The sequence below is a fragment of the Danio rerio genome, chromosome 3 (assembly GCF_052040795.2).
Source record: "Danio rerio strain M-AB ecotype USA chromosome 3, GRCz13ab, whole genome shotgun sequence".
Classification (NCBI taxonomy): Eukaryota; Metazoa; Chordata; class Actinopteri; order Cypriniformes; family Danionidae; genus Danio; species Danio rerio.
Window position 1 is genome coordinate 12,430,804 of NC_141023.1, and position 26,544 is coordinate 12,457,347.

The 26,544-nt window shown below is 35.6% G+C and overlaps 2 protein-coding genes across 25 annotated transcripts in view; both read left to right on the plus strand.

Annotated features, from left to right (window-relative positions):
• dnaaf5 (dynein axonemal assembly factor 5) overlaps positions 1–26,544 on the plus strand; it is a 571,499-nt gene that overhangs the window by 99,390 nt on the left and 445,565 nt on the right. The window lies entirely within an intron of this gene.
• The window catches only part of sun1b (Sad1 and UNC84 domain containing 1b), a 75,679-nt gene that overhangs the window by 37,349 nt on the left and 11,786 nt on the right, over positions 1–26,544 (plus strand). For 5 of the 24 annotated variants that reach the window (XM_087242705.1, XM_087242699.1, XM_087242702.1 and 2 more), the window contains 14 exon segments: positions 3,286–3,507; positions 6,737–6,912; positions 8,783–9,034; positions 11,458–11,535; positions 11,742–11,849; positions 13,917–14,015; positions 14,118–14,225; positions 17,558–17,656; positions 18,325–18,418; positions 19,022–19,080; positions 21,033–21,235; positions 24,186–24,446; positions 26,303–26,395; positions 26,485–26,528. In XM_087242705.1, the coding sequence (XP_087098831.1) occupies positions 3,359–3,507; positions 6,737–6,912; positions 8,783–9,034; positions 11,458–11,535; positions 11,742–11,849; positions 13,917–14,015; positions 14,118–14,225; positions 17,558–17,656; positions 18,325–18,418; positions 19,022–19,080; positions 21,033–21,235; positions 24,186–24,446; positions 26,303–26,395; positions 26,485–26,528 (1,823 nt within the window). In that variant the 5' untranslated portion in view covers positions 3,286–3,358. 24 annotated transcript variants of the gene reach the window in all.

Genomic DNA, 26,544 nt, shown 5'->3' on the forward strand with positions numbered 1-26,544 from the left:
AACGAATAAAGCGCGAGCAATTGACCAAATTTACATTTTTGTGTGATATGTCCATTAGATATTTATAGTTGACAAAAAATATTTAAATTTATTCTATTGATAAAAATGATCCAACGTATATATATATATATATATATATATATATATATATATATATATATATATATATATATATATATATATATATATATATATATATATATATTTTTTTTTTTTTTTTAATGTGTATATATGTATGTGTATATATATTTGTGTATATATGTATGTGTGTGTATGTATGTGTATATATATATATGTATATATATATATATGTGTGTATATATGTATGTATATGTGTGTGTGTGTGTGTGTGTGTGTGTGTGTATATATATATATATATATATATATATATATATATATATATATATATATATATATATATATATATACACGTTGGATCATTTTTATGTATATTTTTTTTCTTTTATAAGCCACTGCTTTGCACTGTTCATTCATTCAGATCAGAGCAACCACATTCATCTTTTTTAGTCACGTTACTGGTGCAGAAGCCTTTACAGTATTTTCATTGCCGTAATTAACACAGTGATCATCTCACAAATCTTAAAGTTCTCTCGTGAACCATTCAGTACTTTGCTAATCACTTTTTTATATTATACACGTGGAAATATTAAATGTATTGTGACTCTCTTGAGGATCTTCTTAGATTATTCACTTTTGCTTTGATGAATCATCTCTTACACCATTCTTTTTTTGGAGCTTTTAACAATCGTCACTTTTAGCCAAGATTTAATGTGGTTTTTATTTCAAGACTCTGTAGTAAGCCGGACAGGTTTGTGTGTAGTTAATGACATCTTCTCAGCTCTCTCACTCATGTTTTTCCTGAAGATATGCGACTCCTATAGAGTTGCCTTAGGCTTCTTTTGTGACCTCTGTGCAGCAACACCCAGTTTTACTGGCCCGGGCGAATTTGGGCAGGTGCATAACTCACTTTTGTCATCTGTAATTATAGCCTGAGAGCTGTAAAGTATATTCGATGCTTTGAGAAGTTTGTAATGTTCCTTCTTTTTTTGGATATGCTCCATGTCGAAGTTCAGATTTAAAATGTGGTTATTTTTATTTATTTCCTTTTTTTCTTAACTGCCTCTCAGAGTCTAGGAATAGAGCAACTGTAATCTACCGGGTCCGGTTGTATAAATATATTTTGTGTTGTTTGTTGCATTATTATGAGTAATTATTCGCTCTGGCAGTGGTTCCCAAAATGGGGGTCGTGAGACAATGAGGGGAGGTCGCTTATTGATTGAAAAAAATATCATACATGTTATTAAACTATTAGAATTACTATATTTTATCCTTAACCTACAGAAGATACAAATAGTATTTGATGGTTACATAAAAAACAACATGCAAATAAAAAGCCATCAGCCTTCAGTTCATCATCAATTGTAATGTGACCCCCTGGGGTTATTTCGCTAGGTTAATGACACTGCAATAGTGTTAGTTGCAGCGGCACAATGTTTAATGTTTAACTTTGACACCACTACTGCACTCACGTAAATTAAAAAATAAAGGCCACGACTGATCAAAGAGGATGATTTCCAAGTGGCTGCCTCCAAAATTAAGCCAAGAATAGTCTTGGGCTGTATACATTGTGCCCATTATTCTCATTAGTTGAGGTTAATATTAAATTAAACAAATAAATAAAGGCTATGTAAAATGTAATGGTTGTTAGACTGTTGCACTTTTTTGTGTTGTCAATAAGCTTGTTTATATAATTCCTATTTGTGTGTGCCCAATGTTTGAATGTTTATAACCACTGCCGAGGATAGCGGGGGTTGCGAGGCATTGGAATTGTTATTTTACGGTTGTGAGCTGAAAAAGTTTGATTTGCAGAGTGTATCTTTCTATTTAAATACATTTTTTAAAATGTTTTAGAAGTTCGTTTTGAGTATGAGTGTGTGTGTGAATGTGTGTTTGTGGATGTTTCCCAGAGATGGGTTGCGGCTGGAAGGGCATCCGCTGCGTAAAAACTTGCTGGATAAGTTGGCGGTTCATTCCGCTGTGGCGACCCCGGATTAAGGGATTAAGCCGACAAGAAAATGAATGAATGAAGTTCGTTTTGAAAACAAATATTTTTATTATCAATTTCTCAGTGAACATGGGTAATATAGTTTGGTGCATTTAAACAAAACTGATTAATTAAACAGATGAACTTATTAAAATAATATTTTCGTCATCTTTAGAAATAGAAAGATAATACATTTAAAGTCATACAAAATATTGGAAAAAAATATTAGAAACTACAAAATTTCAACACAATTTTGTATCTCTTAAACTCCACTATATTTACTGTCACTTCTTAACATTCAGGAAACGCGTTGAAATCTGCGCTCAGTTTTATTAATCTTTGCATACCCAAAGTACGCACTTGTTTTGGTCGCTACTGTTTTGAGTTTTCTGCCGCTGATGCTTGGAATCATCTGCAGCAGACTCTAAAGCTCAACACTTTCATTCCACTATCATCTTTTAAAATTCAATCCAGTCAATAGTACAAGATCACTGTGCTTGTTTTTTCTTTTTCCTTGTTTTTCTTTATTATTATCTGCATTTGTGAAATTGTTATTTTATTATGTCCCTGCTGCTGTTCTTCAGCAACCCTCTGCCCTTCCTTATTGTAAATGAATATTAGCTGTTTTAGTCCAGCATCTACATTAGTAGGATGATGAAGATGAAACCAAAGTAGACGTTTCAGCAAGACAATGATCCAAAACACTGACAGAGAATCTCTGAGATGCTTTCAGAGAAACTAAATCAAGCTGTGGAATGGCCCAGCCAATCACCTGACTTGAATCCAGTAGAAAATGCATATTAAAACTCAGATTTGATAGATGAGACCCACAGAACCATCAAAATCTTTCTACTCTGTTGAAGTCTGGGGGAAAAAAATCACACCTGAGCGATTCATATGACTTCATTCTCCACATGAGAGTCATCTTTAAGCTGCCATTACCAAAAAAAGCTTTAAAATAAAATATTTAATACATTTTAGTAGTATTGTTATTATACAGAAATATTTTTTCAAATCTTTATTTATTTATTTTTTGTTTTGTTGGCTCATTTCCATGTCAACAGCTTCTTTTAGAAATATCATTCCCAGGAAAAAAAGATGTGTTGAATACTTATTTCTGCCATTGTAATATTTAACTGAGCAATAGTAAATCATAGGTTGTCTACATATTTTTGCGTTTTCTAAATCCTAAAAGTCATTTTTTATTTTCCCATCTACAGCTCGAGTTATTCGACCGCTGCCCTTGAGTTTGAGAAGGAGCACAAGATCAATCCCGTGTACGACTCGCCCAAGATGTCTCGCCGTAGTTTGAGACTCCAGACCAGCAGTGGTTTATATGACAACAGCTTCACTGAGGTGGCAGGGAATCACAGTGTGGGCTCATACAAGAGAACCAACACCAGCACCACTACAACCACCAGCAGCAGCAGCAGCGTCAGCAGGTCAGATCAGATCTTCATCAGTTTGCCACTAGACGATAACAAACCAAGTGTGCAACATGGCTTCTTATCAGTAAACCCACAGAGGCTCATGTCAGAACATCAACATGTCTGGGACTAAAGTGTGTGTATATGTACACAGTTGATGTCAGAATTATTAGTCCAATCTCTGTTTATTGATTTTTTTCAACACATTTCTGAACGTAATAGTTTTAATAACTCATTTCTAATAACTGATTTATTTTATCTTTGCCATGATGGGAGCACATAATATTTTATAGATGTTTTTCAAGACAGTAGTATTCAGCTTAAAGTGACATTTAAAGGCTTAATGAGGTTAATTACGCAACTTATGGTAATTAAGCAAATCATAATGATGGTTTATTCTGTAGACAATTAAAAAATAATATTGCTTTAGGGGGCTAATAATATTGCCCCTAAAATGGTTCAAAAATATTTTAACTGCTTTTATTCTAGCTGAAATAAAACATAAGACTTTTTTCAGAAGAAAATGTTATAGGAATATTCTGGAAAATTTCCTTGCTCTCTTAAACATCATTTGGGAAATATTTGAATAAGAAAAAAGGATTCACTGGAGGGCTAATCATTTTGACTTCAACTGTATATACACAACATTTTATATGTAAGCGCTGAGTCGCTATTTGTAAAAGATTGATGTTAGCTTTTGAAAAATGAATGACAGTGAAGATATCGCCTTTGCTCCATATAGAAATTCCCCATAAAGGTATGTTTGAGCGATCAGCCCAACAGCACATATTTTACATGACTTGCAGCAAGTTTGTACTGCTCACCTGGCAGCACTTACTAGTTTAACTCGTGTTAAATTATATTATTATTATTATATATAAATACAATTTATGGTGCTATTATGCTTATATTGAGTCGATATTTTAAAATACATATTCTTGCTGGTTAAATTGTATTCTTGCCGCAATATCTTGTTGCAACATGGTTTTTTTTTGCAATATTGTAGATACTGTCGGGTTCATATGGGTGCTTGAAATCCTCGAAAATGCTTGCATTTTTAATGTATTGTTTTGATGTAATGAAAGGTGCTTTAAAGCTATACATACGGTTATTATAATGGGCCTTGCACAGAGCCGCCGTGTGCTCCGGTATCCCCCACAGTGCAAAGACGTGAAATAGACGGCAACTAAATTGGACATAGTGTATGAGTGTGTGTGTGTGTGTGTGTGTGAATATGAGCCTGTATGGGTGTTTCCCAGCACTGAGTTGCGGCTGTAAAGGCGTCCACTGCATAAAACGTATGCTAGAATAATTGGCGGTTCATTCCGCTGTGGCGACCCCTGATAAATAAGGAGAATGAATAAATGCCGTCTTTGCAGCTTATGATTAAAAATAATTTCCTGCAGTAACAGCATATTTTCTTTCAAACTTTGCGTACATTTAATGAATGCATCACCAATCTGCATTTTTTTTTTGTATTCCAGCGAGTTGTTCTCAGTGTCACTTGATTCATGACTGAATGAGCTGGTTTCAAACCTGAATCTGAATGAATGACTCGGTGACAATTACATGGACTTGGTCGCCACCCGCTGGCATTTTTTGTTTGTTTATTTATAGTTACATTTTTTAGTAATGTAATATTTTGATATTCAACAAAATAAGAGATCATTTAAATAAATATGAATTCAAGATAAAAGATGGCATCTGAGATGTGAGTAGATGACAATTGAGATCAAGAATCAATTTATCTTGAGAATGACAGAGATGAGTCCTGCACAGTGAACAGAAGCATTTTGACCAATTCTTCTTGCTGAATAGTGACCAGATCACTACGTGATGCTGGTGGAAGATAATGTTTCCCGACTTGCTCCTCCAAAACACCCCTAAGTGGCTCAATAATATTTAGATCTAGTGACTGTGCAGGCCATGGGATGTGTTCAACTTCACTTTTATGTTCATCAAAACACTCGGTCACTAGTCTTGCTTTGTGTATTAGTGCATTATAACCCTGAATTACAGTACCACCTTCAGGATACAGTGTTTGATGCACATGGTCCTCCAGAATGGTTGGGTAGTGCTTGGCAGTGACATACCCATCTAGCACAAGTATTGTGCCTAGAGAATGCTATGATTGCAGCTGAAACCATCACTGATCCACCCTCATGCTTCACTATGGGCATGCAACAGTCTGGGTGGTATGCCTCTTTGGGGCTTCTCCACACCATAACTCTTCCAGATGTGGGAAAGTTATGGACTCATCAACGAACAGTAGATGTTTCAGATTGTCCACAGCCCAAGATTTTTCTCTGCTGGCACCATTAAAACTGATGTTTGGCAATGGCACGAGTGACAAAAGGTTTGGCTACAGCAGCCCTGCCATGTAAATTGACCGTTGTTTTACCCAGACATTTGAAAATGTATATGTGAGAGCAGTAATCACAATACCGTGATATTTTTATCCAAGGTTATCATACCGTTAGAATCTTATAAAAGCCCATACTTAAGTCTGATTTATACTTCTGCGTCAGGTGACCGGCGTAACCCACGGCGCATGCAACGCGCGTGGCTGTGCATTTATACTTCTGCGCGCTGTCTCTGTTGGTCTGCATTAACACTTCCGAAACGCTAGTTGGCATTGAGGTGTAAATGTTCCTCTGTGTCGAGTTTCTTCGCTGCTTTATTGCTTTTCCTGAACACTTCCGGGATGTACAAGTGGCTCAAACTCGCTCATTTTGAGGCAGCAACCGGCGGACGTGCAGCAACTTTAACTATGAGGTAAACACAAAACAAAACTTTCCATCCGGAGCTCCTTCACGGGACTCCACACTTGTAAACAATCGCTACATTGGGTTCGCGCCATTCGCGCGGCTCTCGGTTCCACCCAGACTCATCAGCGCTACCAAGTCGACCAATCACAGAGCTTGCGCTACACGTTGTTGCGACGTGTAGTTACATTTTTTGAGAGGTGCGCGTCAGTGACGGCGACGGCCACGACGAAGGGCTATGCGCCAGCGCCGTAGCATACGCCGGTGTTTGACGCAGAAGTATAAATCAGCCTTTACTTGCGTCCACAGTTCCTCCTCTTGTATCTGGTTCGTCCTTCTGGGTGCTGACATTACACTGAATACCGTGGCTCTTGATATATCACAAATACTTGCTGTCTTGGTTCCAAACCTTTTGTGGAATATTTTAGAAATGCTTTTACTTTCAGTTGTCATTAACCCGTTGTGTGTTTTTCCCTCAGGTCTGTGCGGGGCAGAAGGCAGCAGCAGGATTCATCCATCTATGAGTCTCAGAGCGTCACTGGGACTCCTCAAAGCACATCAGACCTGAGCTTCACCAGTACAGACGCATCTCTGATTTCCAACCTTCTAGACCAGTCCACACTCAGACAGTCCTCCACCACAGAGACATACTCTGGTCAGTGGCTTTCACAGGTTCTGTTATTGTAGGACAGACACTGCAATTACAAATACTATTTCATGTATTATTTATTTATTTAATTTTTTAAAGGGGTGGTCCACTACGATATTATATTTTAAACTTCAGTTGATGTGTAATGTAGCTGTGTGAACATAAACAGCATCTCTGAATGTAAAATATTCAAAGTTTAATGCAAAGGGAGACCTTGATTTGTACAGAGTTAGCTTAGCAACGCCTACAATTAACGAATTTTGGGGACTACAAAAAATACTTCCGCCCCCTGTGAGATCACAAAAGTTCGTTATTGCGCATCCCACACTGCGCAGGTAAAGGCCGTGGTCAGAGGCGCTGTAACGTTACTGCAGAGAGAGAAATGCCATCCTGCTGTTTCCACAGAGCTGTTCCGTTTCTGTTGTTGGGCTTCCAAATGACACGACCCAAACACAGAAGTGCTTACAGTTCAATATTAATTATGTTCCAGAGAACTATAAAATACATAGCAAGCATGATTTGACAAAACACAGCTTCCAGAATCTCTCCCAGTTCAGTGCTGGATTCAGTTAAAATCTCCTCAAAGATGGAGCAAGGAGACGCTGTGAACTCTGAGTCATGACCTGTAAGTGTTTTTATTTGTTAAAAATTGATCATGACATGTACAGTGTCTAACTTTAACGGTGTGTTGTAGCAAAGATGTAAACAACGGGAAATTATGGTAACCGCTAACGACTTAGCTAACGTTACAAATCCATATTTATCAAACGGCTGTAAACGCACACACACACATACACATACACGCACTCTTGGCCAGCACCTGCGTCTCTCTGTGTGAGACGGCAGAGTTTCTCTCTATAGGCAGCTATGCTATGCGTTTTACAACTCGGACAATAAAGTCGCAAAAGATATGTGAACGATTCATGTTACTTACACAGGCATATTCCGCATATGCATGAAAGACGTCCTGTAACGCATTGATTTAAAAAAAATACAGCAATGATTTCCCAACTGGAGTGTAACATCAAAAACAAATCAATCCAGGCTCACAAAGGTCTCATCTCACATCTTGTGCTTTATTCTGTCACCACAGAAAATAACTTAATCCGAGCATGAGAGAAAAAGAACAATAAAAATCTCTCCCGCGCACATGCGCTTCTCGTGTTACAAATACTTCATCGTATACACGCATAAACACACTAAAAGGCACAGAAACAGTTAAAGGAGCCGCATCCCATTTTCACTCGTTACAGACACGTGTTGACTGACTGACTGACTGACTGTTTACACAAAACGCGCGTGCTTGTCAGGGCGTGACGTGAAGCCGATCGGCGTATCACAGCATATTATGATGATGACCAATCAGAGTCACTTGAGGGTGGGCCTTTTAGAGGAACTAGGAAATATGACAGTCGTTTTCATGTTAGCTGAGTAGCTGTGTATAATCAAAGTGAGATTTATGAAAAAATAACACGATTTCCTTCAAGTTAAACATGAGCACACATTGCTTTGCATCTTATTAACACAACCAAGCCTTAAAAATAACATTCTGGACCACCCCTTTAAATAAATGTTTTTGTTTTTTCAGTCTAATGTGAAAGTGAGTCGTGACGTGGCTTAATGTAAAGAAACATCCAAAATATCTGGAAATATCTTTTACCTGTTTAATACTATTCCGCAGATAATTTATTTTAAAAAAACATGGCTAATAAAAATAGTATTTTTCTAGTGAAATGTTATGCTGTTAGCTAGTGGTGTAACGGATCACGGTTTGGATCACACTACTATTTGATCCAAACCGTTGAAACCTTGAACTGTTGATCAAGTCAGGATTTACATGACTCGTTTTATTCATTTGTGTGATTTTTGCATTCAGCAACACGGAGAAGAAGAGCCGTTAACCGCTCTCTGTTGGAGAATGGAAACGTCAGTAAAACAGAGGCCCATGCTAATCTGGCTAACGGCTATTTCTGTAAAGACTGCTCCTTCCATGCCGAAGGAAACGAGAAAGAGACGTCATATTCTGTACCATACTCCACATCAGAGTCTGCAGCGTATCAGACGACAGAAGCAGCAGACGCCACTATGACCACCATGACCACCTCTCTGAACAGTGTGGACGGTGCAGGTGAGGACAATATGCATACTATGTTCATCCATTTCATCCATTCATACATTTCAATACACCAGTGGTTCTCAAAGGGGGGGTTGGGACCCAATGAAGGGGGGGTCGCCTGGTGATTTCTAAAACTCTATTTATTTTTATTAAACCATAAGAATTACCGTATTTTATCCATAACATACTGAAAAGGAAAAAAATGTCATTTATAGTTACTATAAACTACTGTATATAGTTACTATAGAAGCTTATAATAACTAGTTCTATTGGATTGCGACCCCTGGGGTAACTACATTATATTAAAGACACAGCAATAGCGTCAGATGCAGCAGATTGATTTTATAGCACCAGGTTAAACTTTCTGGCACATATACAGCACTGACATACGTTAAAAAACAATTCAACGGAGAATGGACTTGGGTCTATTGGTGTGGTATTCTCGTGGTTTCTGTATCTATAACCATCTCAGAAGATATTGGGGGTTGCGAGTCACTGGCATTGTTATTTTAGGGGTCGCGGGCTGACAAGTTTGGTAACCCCTGCAATACACTTATATAACCCAAAAAAGGATTTTAGACTGGGCAATGTGGAAAAACCAGTCATGAACATAGAAAATGAGAAATGAGACGATTTTACATGACTATAGGGATGCAACGATTATAGATTTTGGTTGTACGATTATAGTCTGAGGAATGATCAGGGTTACCACCATTATTATGCATTCATTGATTTCAAAACACTACGAGTTTAGTAAATGACATGAAAACTTCTTATATTTTAAAGTGTTTTTATTTATTATATGACTCGGTAACCAAATAATACAGCACATAATAAAAATAAAACACAAACAATACTCCAATTTCCTTTAGACTTAAAAATAAGTGAAAAAAAGTTTTTTGACATTAAAACATGAGTAATAATTTTACACTGAAAACATCAGAACAATCAATCAATAAATAAATAAATAAATACAAATATTAGGTATTAAAAATAGTATTTGTCTAAGCAACTAAGTGAATCCAAGCAACATATTAGCTAACTATTTTCCTTTTAAAGAGAACATATGTAGTCAGAAGCTGCTGAAATAACAAACTTGCATGTGAACAGCCCTTGATTAATAGCCTCAGCCATAGTTAATCTAGCGTGTGTGCGTATTAGCCTCTGTGTATAAGCTGGTAACTTTAAACTAGCGCGAAATCAGTTAATCGTTGCATCCCTGCATGACTACTCTCTATATTGAAAATTTTACATGTTTTTTTTCCACTGTATGTAGCACCACCCATGTGTATTAAGTTTAAGTTGACGCTTTAGGTTCAATAAAGTTTGTCTTCAGAAATGTTGAAGTGATACTATTGAAGTGATACCTCTGATACTATTCATTGATGCAATTCTTCATTTAAAAAAAGTACATTCTAATCTACAAATATCCCAAAGTTTGGATAAGATATCAGAAATGAACTCTTGGATAAATGAGAAAATAGAAAGAATTTACATTAACACAATGTAAAGATCAGGGTAAAAATCCAAAATAAAGCAAATATAGAAATACAGTGCCCAGCATAACTGAGTCCACCCTATTTTGAAAATGAATATTTTTATCCATTTGTCAGTGCATTTAAACAAAACAGATTTATTAAATAGATTTATTTATTAAAATATATTCACCAAATATATTGAAATTGAAAGATAACACAATTAAATTCAAGCAAAATATTGCAAAAATAAATTACAACCTACAAAAATGTACTAATTTTGTACTACTTTTTCAACCATTATCGTAAGGTATTTCATTAGATATTTCATTAGCTCCAGATTTGAGTCAGTACTGACTCATCTAGTATATATGCACAAATATAACATTGTATAGCTTCCTATTAAAAATATGAATTTAAAAGAGATTTGTGAGGGGTGGACTTATATATGCTGAGCACTGTATACAATAGTTACACACTCAACAGAATGTAAATTGACCCAATTATAAATCAACAAGTGACTTTGAGGTGACAAACACACTTAAAAAAATCAATTCTGTTAATATAGAAGCACAATTTTAGATATATTTAGAGAAATATGACTATTTTGCAATATAATGTATTATACTAGGTAAGAACTGCAGTAGCAACAACAAAAGTCACGATTAGTAATTTGATCAAACATCAAGAAAAATGATACCATTCTCAAATCAACACTGTACATCAGTTTGCAAAATAAGGATGTTATTTTATCATTAATTTTACATTTTATAAGGACTTTGGTATATTGAAATCTATTAAAATACAGAATTCAGAAAATGTATGAGTTCAATTGGTTATACATAATGAGATGAGGCTTTATTTGATTATTAAAATGTATGAAAAAAGAAGTCCCAGAGAGTAAAATGATCAACGCTGTATTAAAAACATTGTTGTTTTTTTGCCGTTTGCTTGTTTCAGCTCACGACAGCTACTGTGGCAGTGTGAACGTGCGGGATGTGGTGACCGCAGACCATCTCAATCTCAACGGGTCACTCTGTAAGTACACCCGAAACAACCCTTTGGTGCTGCCAGAGCAACAGAGAACAGCTACAGTATGAACTCATTATTATTATTGCCTAAAATATGGAGGTTTTATAGGTTTTTATTTAGATGTTATTCATCCAAATATAATGTTTCTTTATGTATTCTGAGTTTTATGATGGTAAACATGGATGTTGATGAGCATCAATGTTGGCTTACAGGTGACGACTGCAAAGGGAAGCAGCACATGGAGATGAACACAGAGCGTAAACACTATTCCTACATCCACCGCGTGCTCACAGTCTTGTGGGCTGTTGTTACTTACACAGGTTATAAAGCTTCAGATCTTTACAGCTTTTTCTTGTAGACATGGACTTCAGTGTTTAATGCCAGAAGAGAAATGATCTGCATCTATATGGCAATTTTTCCCCTGTGTGGTACGACTTTGGTTTTCCACTTTAGTTTAGTGCCGCTTCAGAGTGGGTCAGATTATATTTCTATTGTTTAATTTAAGCCACATGTACTTGGTCACATTCTGGATCATTTTATCCTATTCTCAGCCTCCTGTTTATTATGATATTAAAATCATAAGCTGGGTTTTCATTACAATGTTTTAATTTGCATTTTGAAGTCTCGTGACTAGGCCAGACAGATATTTTTGCTAATTCCATGCAGAATTTTGTTCATAAAAATTTAAATTGTTATTTTGATAGTATAGTAACTAAAACATTAAATAAAAAAATAAAAAAATGAAAACTTTTAAACTTGTATTTAGAGTTTATAATTCAAATACAATTAGATCTGCTTGTTTAAACAAATGAAGTCTTTAGTATAATATATTATAATATAATTTAGCATAATATAATTGAATATATGACTTTACAAACTGTATTGTAAATAAACCGTTTAAACATTTGCATATTATTCAATAATATTACTGAAATCAACATAAACTCTAAATAAGTTTAGTATTTACACAAATTTAAGTAAATAAATAGCTAAACCATTGGTAGATTTCCAAGCGCACTGATTCTGCGCACTGAAATGAACGATCGCAAGAGCAAATTTCGTGAGAGAAAAAATCCCTTAAGTTTTTATGCTCTCTTAACGCATTTGCTTGACCCAGCAGCTTGCCTTTTTACTGTTGGCTGCTAAGGATGTTTAGTCTGGTGGCAAACAGGGATTCTCAAATAAAGTTTTAAAAAGACACCAGCATGTTATGCAGCTGCTGATGGCTGGTGGCATCAGATTTGGCATAAAAGGGCTGATCTATTAACGCAAAAGAAGCACAGAAAGAATTTACAAAGTGCAGCAGTAGCAACATATAACTCAACAACATCACATTTTGCTTCACTTTGAACCTTGACTGAGGTGGTGCTAAAAAAAGTGGAAAATTCCCTGAAAAGTGAGTTGTACCAAACTATACCGTGCAGTAGTGATGGGAGAAACTACACTTTCAAAGCTTTGAAACAATTTAACAAATTGCTTCGCAAAATGTTTCACATTTTATGGACACCTGGTGGTCAAAACCATGTAAATGCAACTACCACTCAGTCAAAACATGCATTGGAACTGTTTTTTAAACATCTTATGAACTTTAAATTGAGCTAATAACTTATAAGCGCTCTTAGCTCATCATGTGATATCGTTCTTGATAAATGTTGACACAATGTGTTCTCATGAAATTTTAAAGGCTTTTTTATTGTTTGTTTTATTTTGTGCTTGGTTAAAAAGACCTTTCCATTCGGACAGACTCAGGTAAAAACTATTAAACCTGTTCAGTGATTTACCACTGGAGGGCGATGAATGAACCCGTGTGATTCGTGTTTTTTTTTATAGTACTGCTCAGATCGCCCACTAGTGGTGAACCAGTAAGTATTCAAAACTGTTATGACATAACGAAGCCTCTTTTACCGACATCACATGACCATGCAAATTATGTATGCGCTCCTAACCACTGATTCGAAAAATTTCTAAACGTTTCGAAGCATGATTCAGAAGCAGCCATCACTACTGTGCAGCGGAAAAAAAACGCTGTTTACATTCTTCTCTTTAGAAGATTACAGAAAACACTTAAAGGGATGGTTCACCCAAAAAGGAAAATATATCATCATTTACTCACCCTTTACTTGTTTTAAACCTTTATGAGTTTCTGTTGGACAGTAAAGAAGATATTGTGAGGAAAGCTGGAAACAATTAGCTTCCATAGTATTTGTTTTTCCCATTATGGAAGTCAACAGGTTTTCAGCTGTTCAACAGAAGAAAGAAACCACTTGAGGGAGAGTAAATATTCATTTTTGGGTGACCTGTTTCTTAAACAGTTTGTTCAGAGAGTTGTCTGGTCAAGCTGGACTGGATTGCTGGTTGTTGTCTGATTATGTTGTTTCACAACGCAGGTAATGTTCTTCACCGGGTTTGCCAAGGTTTCGGCTCTGCCGGTGCATTTGTGAGCCGGAAGATGAAGTCCGTTGTGGGGTTGGCGGTGTGTTCTCCAGGTTGATATTCATCCCAATTTAACTTTTCTCCACTCTTTACTAGTTTGTGTTTTCTGAGCTTTTCTGATAGTACACATGATGATCATCAATGTTGGCTTACAGGTGATATCTGCAAAGAGAAGCAGCACATGGAGATGAACACAGAGCGTAAACACTATTCCTACATCCACCGCATGCTCACAGTCTTGTGGGCTGTTGTTTCTTACACAGGTTATCAATCTTCAGATCTTTACAGCTTTTTCTTGTAGACATCGACTTTAGTATGTTATGCCCAGGGTGTCTGTGGGGTATTAAAAAGTAATTAAAAATCTTAAATTTCAAAATTCTCAAAAAAATAGGCCTTAAAAGTCTTAAATTTACTGTAAACTGTTTTGTACTGTAGGTCTTAAATCATTTTAAAGAGTTCTTAGAGAGAGCTACCCAATCAAGCCCATCTAATCAACAGCAATCAATTTCAATAAAAGTTTTAACAAACGTTTTATTTATTAACTGTATTTACCAATATGGATTAATTATCTTCCTTACAATAACATTTAATAGTTTATAATAGTTTAATATAATATAATAATTATAATAATAAAGTAGCTACCTGGTGAGGATATGGTCTTGGACGGACATTGCGTTGAGCATACATTTAGTTTATTGTAGTTTTAAACCCTTTTTTTTTTGTTGTTAAAAAACATTTCCAGCCAAAAATGAGAAACTTTATATGTGTGTTGCAAGTGTGCCGCAAGCCTACGTTTGAGTGAAGGTCTCGGCCGTTAGATCGCCCCCTGGGGGCTGGCTGCAGTACAAGTCATAAAGCCCGCCTTCTCCGTGTTAATGAAGGAGACTTGAGCCCAAATAAAAGAAATTATTACACTTGCAATAAGATGTCCCGAAAGATGGTTCTGGTCGATTAAGGCACTGGTTATTGTGCTATAATAGGTGCAGATCTTCATTTTTGTAAACAGTTTGTTTTTAGCAGTAATTTAATGCTGGGCGTGTCATCGTGATTGACAGCTGTGATTGACAGTTTCTCAAAGCGCGGCGTCTGAGCTTCGGCAGGAGACTGAAGTAGACTGAAATGTTATTATTCGATTTCTGTGTTATTTTACCATGACAAAATGAGTTCAGCAGTAAACTATAGTTTCAGACATACATGATCCTGGTGGAACACTGTTTATTCGCTAAGTTCAGGGCTTTTTTCGGGCCTTATTAGTTTGCTGATACACGCCTAGCCACCCAGATAGCAAGACACAGTTCCGGCTAGATTCTCGCCTGCCGGAGACTTATCTCTTAGAGCTCAGACTGACTAATGTTACCTCTGCTGGACCTACTCCGGATGCCTGGACTCACTGCCCGATTCCAGTCCGAGTCAATCGAGCCAGTTTGTGCCCGTCAAGCAGGCGTTTTGCCCTCAAGGCGTTCAATGGGAAAAAGGGCTGTCGCGTCGTCCATATTTTTTACAGTCATTGGTGTGTTGCCTGTTAGTTTATACAACAACTTTGTTGTTTTTGTGACTGAAAATGCATAACGGAAAAACCTATGAAAAACTAGAAAACTATGGCACCATGCGAGTAAATATTACATGTCTAGCGTAGTGCAGATTAACGTCATACAAAAACAAAAACGCACAACAATGGCGGAGTACGTTTTGTCAGCAAAGTGTGTATTTACTTCACATTACAATCAAAAGTACAGACACATTTTACTAGGGCTGGGCGATATTGCAAAAAAACAATCACGATTTCATATCATTTGATATTGATAATTACTGAATATTTTTTAATAATACATTTAGGAATAATGTTTTTTATTTTTTATTTAACCACTTTTTTTCCCAACGTAATTGTTTTAATAGTCAAAAAACAAAATATTTTAACAAAATATCTAATCTTTTCGTAATAAATTAAACATAAGTGTTAAAGAGACTTGATAAGTAAACTGTTATAAAGTGTGTGCAATGGTAAAGCGTAAACACTGAACAATCAAAGCAAACTTTAAGGTGTAAATAATAATGATACAGCAAACCTCAAACTGATAACAACGCAAATTATGAGAATCAAATCGGAGCTTTCAAGTAAATGAACCAACTATCATTATTTAAATACATACTGCAACATTACAAATTGTGAAGTTCAATGCCTTTATTACTCCCTAGGCTAAATAAAATCTTTTTAATAGGGTGCTAGTGGCTGGGATGTTGTTGTTCTGACCTGAAGTGACAAGCGTGCGCGTTGATTCCTTCACTATTTACAGTGGGCTTTGCTGTCACTTCTCTGGCGTTGCTTGTAACTAGGTGACCAACAGGCATTTTTTCAGAGGATGACAAACAAAAACCATTGCTGCAGTTTTGATGTAGGATTATGGAGAAAAGTAAGAATCACTGCAGTGTTTGTCTGAGGTAATTAGTCTTCCGACATTACTAAAATGTGTATATTTCATACAAAGTGTGAAGCAGATTGGTTAGTTCTACTTGCATGAATCGCGGTGTGCTTAAAGCATTCGGAAAAGTTGAGATGTTTTCAACTAGCCGTGGCTGGAAAATGCGTGCCATGCTCCCTTGTGCGTGTCATGCAAGTCGCACACCTTCATTGGAAATGGCAAACTGACACGCTAAGTTTATTGGCATTGCTTCCAGGGTGAGCTTATCAGCCACATTTTAGTACATCTATAGCGCTTCATACCAAAACTACATACCGAATTTTTTATTTTATTTATTTATTTTTTTAAATCGATATTGACAATGGTGTTCGGTCAATAAATACCGATTCTGATTTTATTGCCCAGCCCTACGTTTTACACATACCAGCTGCTAAGCCACTGACGGCACCTTTTCACTTACTGGTATCGTTTACTACACAATATATATAGCGGAAAAATATCGTTATCGCGACAATAGTATATGTAGTTTGCATATCGCAGAAAAGTGCAATAAAATAAGTTCATTTTGTGTGTCAAGTATTTGTGTGCTTCAAGCGCAGGTTGTTTATCTAAATCAGACCAGTCAGATACGGTCTTTATTACCTTTATCCCACCTCTCCAGTAGGTGCTGTTTTTTTGCCGAGGTTTTTAATCGTACGTGGTGCTTTAAAGTTTAAAGTTCATAGATTTTAGATTTAATTAGCTAAAAAAAAAACTATTGCCTATTTATTTTAGTATGGTCATTAAATACATTATTTTTTATTTTTGCTGATTAAATAGTACTTTTGCAAGTTAAATATATAGTAATATATATCATTATCGCAACACACAATAACACATTTTCCTAGTATTGTATAGCTCTAATGGCCTGCCGTACGTAAAATATTCTTTAGCCATTTTCTCAGATGTGTAAATGTGGACTGTTTCAAAAATGTCATGTAGTTGTGAACATTTTTTAAAACTGCACGAGAAAGATCACCATCGTTTTCATGGAAACAACGTTAGTTTTGTCTCTTTATAAGCTTTCATGACAACACCATAATGACTCGATGTAAAACACTAAAGTTACTTCTTTTGTGGGTTAAATCTGGACTGGATTGCTGGCTGTTGTCTGACTGTGTTGTTCTGCGACTCAGGTTACGGTCTTCTTCGGGTTTGCCGAGGTTTCGGCTCTGCCGGTGCATTTGTGAGCCGAAAGCTGAAGTCCATTCTGTGGTTTGCAGTGTGTTCTCCAGGTTGATATGATTCCGACTCCAGCATGCTTGACTTTTTTTTTTTCTCTCCCTCACTTTCTCCTGTCCTTCTGATCAGGGTTTATTAAACCAGCACAGTCTTTAACTATTTAAATATTTGTTAAAATATAATTTAACTTTTTCTAGAGGAATAAATTAATAGAAAGACAGAGCAGCAACAGATATTTGGAATAAGAATTTAGTTTGAAACATTAATAATTACTGTAATCTAATTGTAGCATTAATACTTAATTGTATTATTATTATTGTTGTTACTATTGCATGTTTCATCGCTAAATTAAGTCAGCAATATCCAAACTTTTGGACAATGTGCTGGTTTGGTTTTTCCTGATATCAAACAAAATTATCAAACATGATATTTGATTGAGACTCCAGCATGCCTGTCTGTCTGTCTGTCTCTCACTTCCTTCTGTCCTTCATTATCAGACATCATTTGACAGTATTTTTTATCCTTCTTTTCAACAATAGTGTATCAACATCTCCTTCTTTCTGAAATCTGAACTCATTTTAACCAGTGCTTCCTTTCTTAACTTTTCAGCTGTGGTGGTTGCAGTGCATCCGTGTCTCTGTGTCTGATTCTCCGACTAATAATCATCATCTGTGAATCTTTTTGTGCTGTGTTTGATGTCCTCCTCTTGTGTTTTGAACAGGGAAAGCAGCGACTGGCGCCTTCTGGTGGCTTGGAACAGGATGGTATCAGCTGGTGGCTCTCATGTCTCTCATCAACGTCTTTCTTCTCACTAGGTAAAAGTTCACATTAGTGCTGCACGGTACTGGAGAAATATGAGATATTGTTGAGTATGAACGATAGCAATACTTCTTACAATATATCATTTCCCTAGAAAATGTCAGTTTTTTTTTTATTAGCAATGTTTTAAATCATTTATTTATTTAATAGTAAAAAACTGGTCAAATGTATGTTTTAGATCTAATTCAGACAAAAAAAACTGTCAAAATCATTAAAACACTATGAATGATTGAAAATTACTTTAATTATGAGTGTCTATTACATTACACTATTACATTGAGCAAGAAGCTTCAGCCAATTGCAGAACAGCAACCACTGCGGAGGTGGGGATAAAGATGGAATGGCACCATCTGATTGGTCAGATTTAGATAAACATCCATTGCATAAAATAAATGTCATTTATCGCAAATGTCTCAATATGTATATCGCATATACTACAATGATAAGCTTGCAAAACATTAAGCAGCCTTAGTTTACCTAAATGTTTTCTTCTTGCTTCTTTATTAAAATGCATTGTTTAATCATGTTGATTGTTCTCTTTGGTTATGCGTTTATGATGAATGTTTTTGAGAGTGGTTTATTGTATATTTGTCTGTCAGGTGTCTGCCCAAACTACTGAAGCTGCTTCTGTTTCTGCTGCCGTTTCTGCTGCTGTTTGGTGAGGACTCATTGAATTGATTTGAAGTAAAATCTGACGCTGCATGAAAGTAGTAGGATTTGCTTTTTGGATGAGTTGGAAGATTGGATATACACTATCATTCAAAATCTGGAGTAGAAGTCTGTGTGTGCATGTGCGTGTATAATACTTTTTTTCAACATGGACTAATTTAACCCTTTGTCCTGCAAAGAACCATAAGGTAAAGTCATTGACAGTAGCTATGTTTCCATCTACCTATTTTTAGGTGCATTTTGGAAACGGTTGATGGACACACCAAGATGAGCATAAATTTGGAAAATTTGCAATAAAAATGCACAAAACTGTAATTTTTAAAAAGGCATCAAGAAAAAAAGTACTTTTGCTTTAAAAAAAAATAATAAAGTGTAAAGACCCAATTCACATAAAACAATGTATACATTAAGTGGCTTTATGTGTTTGTGGGAAAGGCATGTCAGAAAGGGTGGATTTCTTTGTGAAAAACACTTTCAATCCAATTGAGAGAAATATGCAAACAAAAGTTCTCTATTAAAAGCTGTCAGGGTTTTTGTATTTTCTTTCGGTGGCAGAGAAACCATTATAATGATCCAGAAATTCCTCTATAAAGCCACTGGCACTGATCTGCAGCCACACTTGTGCAATCATTGGTAGTTCAACCCAGATGGCTCTACTTACTCTCTGGATTGCTTTCACACTTCTCCACGGTTGCTCAACACACACACACATTCTCCACTTCTCCATTCCCAAAACCAGAGGTGTGGCTCTAAGTTACATTTATAAATTGAGTCACAAAAATGTCAATTATATACTGTATAAAGGAGCACACCTCTATTTTAAATCAATATTTTTTATAGGATTCTTTGCAATAATGTATTTGCATATAGAAATTCTTCTGTTTCTAGAGACAATGGAGTTGCACCCAGGTCAGTCTGTGGTGGAGTTGCAGTGCCTAGTATACTATATACATTAGATTAGTCAGTGCCAAAGCCAAATCTGGAACTAATCTAACAAAACTTACAAGCCAAATAAAATATTAAGTACATTTTAATAGACAGGATAAATCAACGAAAACATTTTAAAATATTAATTTTATTTATTTAAAAAAAAAAATTTTCAATAAACCAATTATTATGATCTTAAAGATGTTTTTTCCTAAAGATGTTTTTGACCATTCTCTTATTTTATGGATATACTCTGGGTGAAATAAGTGTTGAATACGTCACCATTTTTCTCAGAAAACATATTTCTAAAGGTGTTGTTGACTTGAAATTTTCACCAGATGTTGGTAACAACCAAAAAAATCCATCTATGAAAAAAAAACAAATCTAATTAGTTTACAAATGAAGTTATGTGTATTAAAATGTAATGACACAGGAAAAAAGTATTGAACACATGAAGAAAGGGAGGTGTAGAAAGGCAGTGAAAGCCCAGACAGCAGCTGAAATCTCTCAGTAGTTCTTCAGCAATCCTCTGCGCTTCCTCAGTGTAAAGGAATATTAGCTGCTTCAGTCCAACATCTATATTAGCAGGATAATGAAGATGAAACCAGGACATTTTAGCAAGACAATAATCCAAAATACAGCAAAAGAAAATCTCAAATGATTTTAGAGAAAGGAAATCAAGCTTTTTAATGGCCTAGCCAATCACCTGACTCGAATCTAATAGAAAATACAAAATAAAGATCAGATTTGATAGAAGAGACCCACAGAAGAGTCAAGAATTTTACACTCTGTTGAAGTCTGTGAAAAACTCACACCTGAGCGATGCATGTGGCTTCATTCTCCACATGAGACTCGTCTTTAAGCTGCTAATATATTCTTTATTCACAGAGAAACAAAAAAAGAGTTTCTGACTCCTAGTTAGTTTTGTGCAGTAAGTCATCAATAAATTCAGCCTTTTATGCAAATAATGTGATTTTTCTAAGGTTTTCCTGTTCTTTTTTTCCCTGTTTATAGGATTATGGTATCTCGGTCTACCCATCGCCCTGTCCTTCCTTCCCGCTGTAAACCTCACTGAGTGGAAAACATCAGTCACTTCTTTCGCATCACTTCCTGCTCTGCCATCCTTTCCCTCTTTTCCTTCGTTACCAGCGCTACCCTCTTTCACAAAAGAACCCCTGCTTAAAGAGCAAGATGTCCCTCCACTGGTCGTCGCACAGGTAATAAACCAGGCGTAAAACAACATCTGGCTGTAGATGTGTGCAAATATTAAATATAATCATAACGATGATCCCTAGTTATATTATTATTATCAAGTGCTCTTTAAAACGATATGAATAGAATGATTGGTTATTTAAACATTTTCAGTGCCTTTGAGGAATATCCAGATTGTTGTATTTGCATCACAGTACTAAATGCTTGGTTTTAATATGATTTATTAAGTATGTATATGATAGTAAATGTTTATTTATACATGTTAGTTTGGTCTAATGCAGCTCTAAGGGCATCCTCTACATATGTAAAACATATGCTGGGTAAGTTGGTGGTTCATTCTGTTGTGGCGACCTCATATGAATAAAGGGACTAAGCCGAAGGGAAATGAATGAAAACCTTTAGTCTAATCAGTTTTTACATGGTTCATGACATGCGCGAGAATGATTATTGAATTGATATTTTTCTGATAGTTTTTATGCCTAATGTTGGTAAACACTTTACGATATGCCTCCATTTGTTAACATTAGCTATTTAACTTATATGACAATTCAATTCAATTAATCTTTATTTGGATGGCGCTTTTACAGTGTAGATTGTTTCAAAGCAGCTTCACATAGAAGATCATAGTAAATTGAAACGGTGTAGTTCAGTTTTCAGAGTTTAAGTTCAGTTCAGTTTATCTCAGTTCAGTGTGTTTTAATAATCACTACTGAAAGTCCAAACACTGAAGAGCAAATCCATCGATGCGCAACTCTACAGATCCCGAACCATGTAAGCCAGTGGCGACAGCAGCGAGGAAAAAATTTCACCAATTGGCATAAGTAAAGAATTAAAAAAAAACCTTGAGAGAACCAGGCTCAGTTGGGCACGACCATTTCTCCTCTGGCCAAACGTCTTGTGCAGAGCTGCAGTCTAGGCACCGGACGCTGGAAAGCTGGACCTCAGCAAAGACTCGTCTGTCCCTGGAGCGTCACAGGAATCAGTCTCATGCTCTTCACTCCTCCATGACCACCACAGCAGCTGCTCAGGGTACAGCCTGGTCCAGGATTATGGAAACCTTGGGATCATCTTGTCGCTGGTCTTGGATCGAATCAGTGGAATCAAAAGAGTCAACAGTCTTTACCATCTTTAATACACTCAGTTAGCTTAGACAGTTTAGACATCTCATCTCATTTAGTTGAAATATATAATTGAGTATCATCTGAATAGCAGTGAAAGCTGATCCCATGTCTTGTAATAATGTTTCCCAGGGGTAGCATGTATATTGTAAACAGAAAAGGGCCTAAAACCGATCCTTGAGGCACCCCATACTTAAAAAAACTAATTGAAGAGCATATATTAATCTTAGTAATGGTAATGTTTTAGGGGTCATTTTCTTATCATGTTCATTATTATTACAAATTAAATAAAATCCTTAATCAAAAAGTAGTTTAACCAAAATTTAACAAGATAACAGGGAGTAAAAATATATTCTCTGGTGCCCCCGCACTCTCTCTTTCCCCAAAATATAAAGTAAAACACAAACCACTGAGAATTAACTAGAAAATATGATTTATTTATAGACAATAAGGAGCAAAATAACATCAGGAGGGGTTAGCTAAAATAAATGAGAGTAAACCAAACTTACTAAATTAGAGCAAACTTCCCTGAAAAATGAATAAGAAGATAAAATACAGAAAACTTACCTCCCTACTAGCAACACGGGAGAAAAAGAAAAAATAAACAGAAGGCACCAAACTCCCTACCTTGCTCCAAGCCAGACAGGGAGACAGAAAACCGGGTTTCTCCAGGTAAACTTCACATCAGCATCTCACAAAACGCCATATAAGAGACATCAGCAACAATAACTTTGTTTATTATTTTAATAACAAATAGGGATCGGCACGACACACTGGCGTTTTTCAGACACACCTAGTTATTATTTTGTTTCTTTTTCAATGAATGATTCAATAACACAAATTTTTAATGTTTTAATGGTAAAAGTATCATTTTAAATTATCATTCAGTAACACGTTTTTGTTATGGCACCTATTGGTTAAACAATGTAATTGCTACAACTTTCGTTTTGAGTGTCAAATTACATTAAACTGCAATTCTTTTTATCTTCACTATAAACATCAGTGTTTATATCGGAACTATAAATTGCTATCCCAGTACTTCTGTGTTATTTGATTGTTTGTAAACAGAAATAATACTGACTGAAAAGGCTAAAGACTGAATCTCTTTCGGTCAAACGCAGATTTGAATGCAATTCATTGAAGGATTAACATTACGTAATATGCAAGTCACGATCATTGATATTTTAGGCTGCGTGGGTGTTTGAATTGAGATCCTGATCTTTTATGATTAATTAAGCAGCTATACACTGATTGAATTAATGCAGGCTAACCAAGTACTGACAGAACACACCTCTAATAACCTAAAGGCTCATTCACACACCCAGTGTGTCTTTGCTCAGAAAATCTGAGTTTTTCGGATTGGTCCACTGCTGTGGAACTGACAGTAATGAGCTGCACTGCAAGTTGAAACTAAAAGCAACTTGGCAACAGTTAAACACGTCCGTCAATCGCGTTTACATTAAAAAAGCGATGGAAAAGTTGCTCATTTGAAAGGACAAATTAATTCTGTATGAACAACCGCTAATAAAGCAAGTAGGTGACACCACAACTTCTTTTGTTATTGTTATATTTTACAGGGAAGCCAAAATGCTTTCATACATAGTTGAATGACGCAGGCAATCTCTTTGTGATCATTATAACTTAAGGATTAATCCCAAAAGGTAATAAATGAACAGATCATGGATCCATTACACCCCTAGTCCATTGTGAACAAGGCTCCAACATTTGTTGCTACAGAAATGGGCGAATAATCCTGATTTCAGCTGTAGGCATAATTCCCGAGGTGATTAATTGAACATCGATGCATGAATGTAATGTAACTCTATATATTTTCCAGGCTGCGTCAGACTCCATTAACAGCGAGCGTCTGGCTCTGCTGGAGCAGCGTGTGTCTGCGTTGTGGGAAAGCGTCCGGCAGGGTGAACTGAAGGCCAAGCAGCAGCACGAGGAGGCGCTGGGTTTAACTCAATCTCTCCAGGAGCAGATCAAGACACAGACAGACAGGGAGAGCCTCGGCCTGTGGGTCACAGAGCTCCTGCAGCCCAAATTCACTGCGCTGGAGGGGGACATGAAGACCGAGACCCTAAGCAGAGCAGAGGTCAGACTCACCACGCGTAATAAATACTACTTATCAGTGTCTGTAGGTTTTAGTATGTGTTGATCTGTAGTGATGTTCATCTATGTGTGAGTTTCAAAAAGTGCATTTGGACGCGTGTGTATTTTTATGCGTGTTTTTAGTTGGATGGACTTTCTGGGAACTTTTGCTTGCAATTTTGCTACACATGTTTAAAGATGTTGTTTGTGTGTTTCTTGCATAAATTAGTTGGTAGTTTCTATTTAATTTATTAATTAGATATTAAATATAAGCCTAATAAGAAAAGAATTACTTAATATTTATTCATTTATTTTTACTTTGAATATTGGTTTTAAAGAAAGAAATACAGGTGTTAAGAAGTCTGTTTTTTATTTATTTATTTATTTATTTATCCACCCACCAGTTCTAATTTAATTTGATTATAATTTTTTTATAACTATCATATAACATTATCATGCAACAAAATGGAAGATTTATTTGTAGGATTAATGTAGGATTAATTTAGTGTATTAAGTATTTAAAAAATTATTATGTTTTCCCATAAATATTGCATTTAAAATGACCAATAAAATGGCAGCATTTTTATGGTACAGTAATGTGCATGTAATTAGATTTCTTCATTTATGTGTAGGTTTTAAAATGCTCACAGAAGAAAAAACATTTGTATTTCTTATGCATTTTTTTATTAGTATGGTTGGTCTTCAAGAGAACTTTTGCTTGTAATGTTAACAAACATATTTTCTATTCCATTAAATATTTTAATAAAATATTAAACGGCTATGTGATAACTTTTTAAATATATTTATTTATTTATTTTCTCGTGAATATTGGTTTTCAAGTTATTCAGAGAAAATGAAAGAAAAAAAAATAATGTCAGTCTAAAGGCTGATTTATACTTATGCTTATACTTATAACTAACGCTATTGCTGTGATGTTAATCCAGCATAATAACCCCAGGGGTCGCAATCCAATAACAAAAATTGAAAGGCTTTATGTTTTCTTGTAACTTAAATATGAAGTATATATTAATTATACTATAAGTTAAAAACTATTTTTATATTCTGCAGGTTATGAATAAAATATGATAATTCTAATATTTTAATAAAATGTATGATATTTTTGAAAATCACCAAGCGACCCCCTCCCTCATTGTCTCGCGATCCCCCAGGGGGTGCCGACCCCCACTATGAGAACCACTGTTCTGTATCACTGTAATGTTGCAATGTTGTCCAGATATATCATTTATGTTTTTGATTTTTATGAAATATGAAACATTCCAGTTTAATGTTTAACTTATATATTGTAATGAAATTTCTACTGAAGAATTTGTATTCATTTATGCATCTTTAGCATATCAATTTTTGAAGTTTCTGTGGATTAATTAAAGCTTAGTACAAAAATTATCTAGCAAAAAAACAAAAAACAAAGAATGGACATGCTGCTTTTTTTTACTGTGGTTTCTTGTGTTGCTTTGAAATCAGTGGCAACTTTTTCCACCATTTGTGTTTATTTATTTTATTATTATATATTGACTTCTAAAGCTTACATGGTTAAAAAAAAAATTATATCCAAAAATAATAAAATCATGATGGACATTAAGCCTTTTTGCTGTGTTTACCTTATTAACTAGTAGCAATATTTTACCCCATGTTTATTTAAATATTTCTATTATTATATTGACTTTTAAAGCTCATGTGATAAAAAAAAAATTAAGTGCAAAAAAATTAACATTTTGAAGGACATTTAGCTTTTTGCTGTGTTTACATATTAACCAACAGCAATATTTTACCCCAGCAGATGTCTTTTTTTATTGTTTTATTTATTTTAAGTATGTTCTTTTCCCTCACTGTATGCTCCAGACTGAAGAGCAGCATATACAGCATCAGAACATTCTTGAAGCTCGGCTCGCTGAACTGGAAGTCCTGCTACAAAACCTGAACTCCAGAACTGAGGTATAAAACGCACAAATGAAACCCAAATGCGGCTGAGCTTTAACAATTATTGCCCACACTCGTTCATTAAATTGTCTTCTCAATCGCAGGACATCCACCTCTCTCAGCAGACTCCAGTCCAGGCTCCCGTCAGGTAATCATGCTAATAA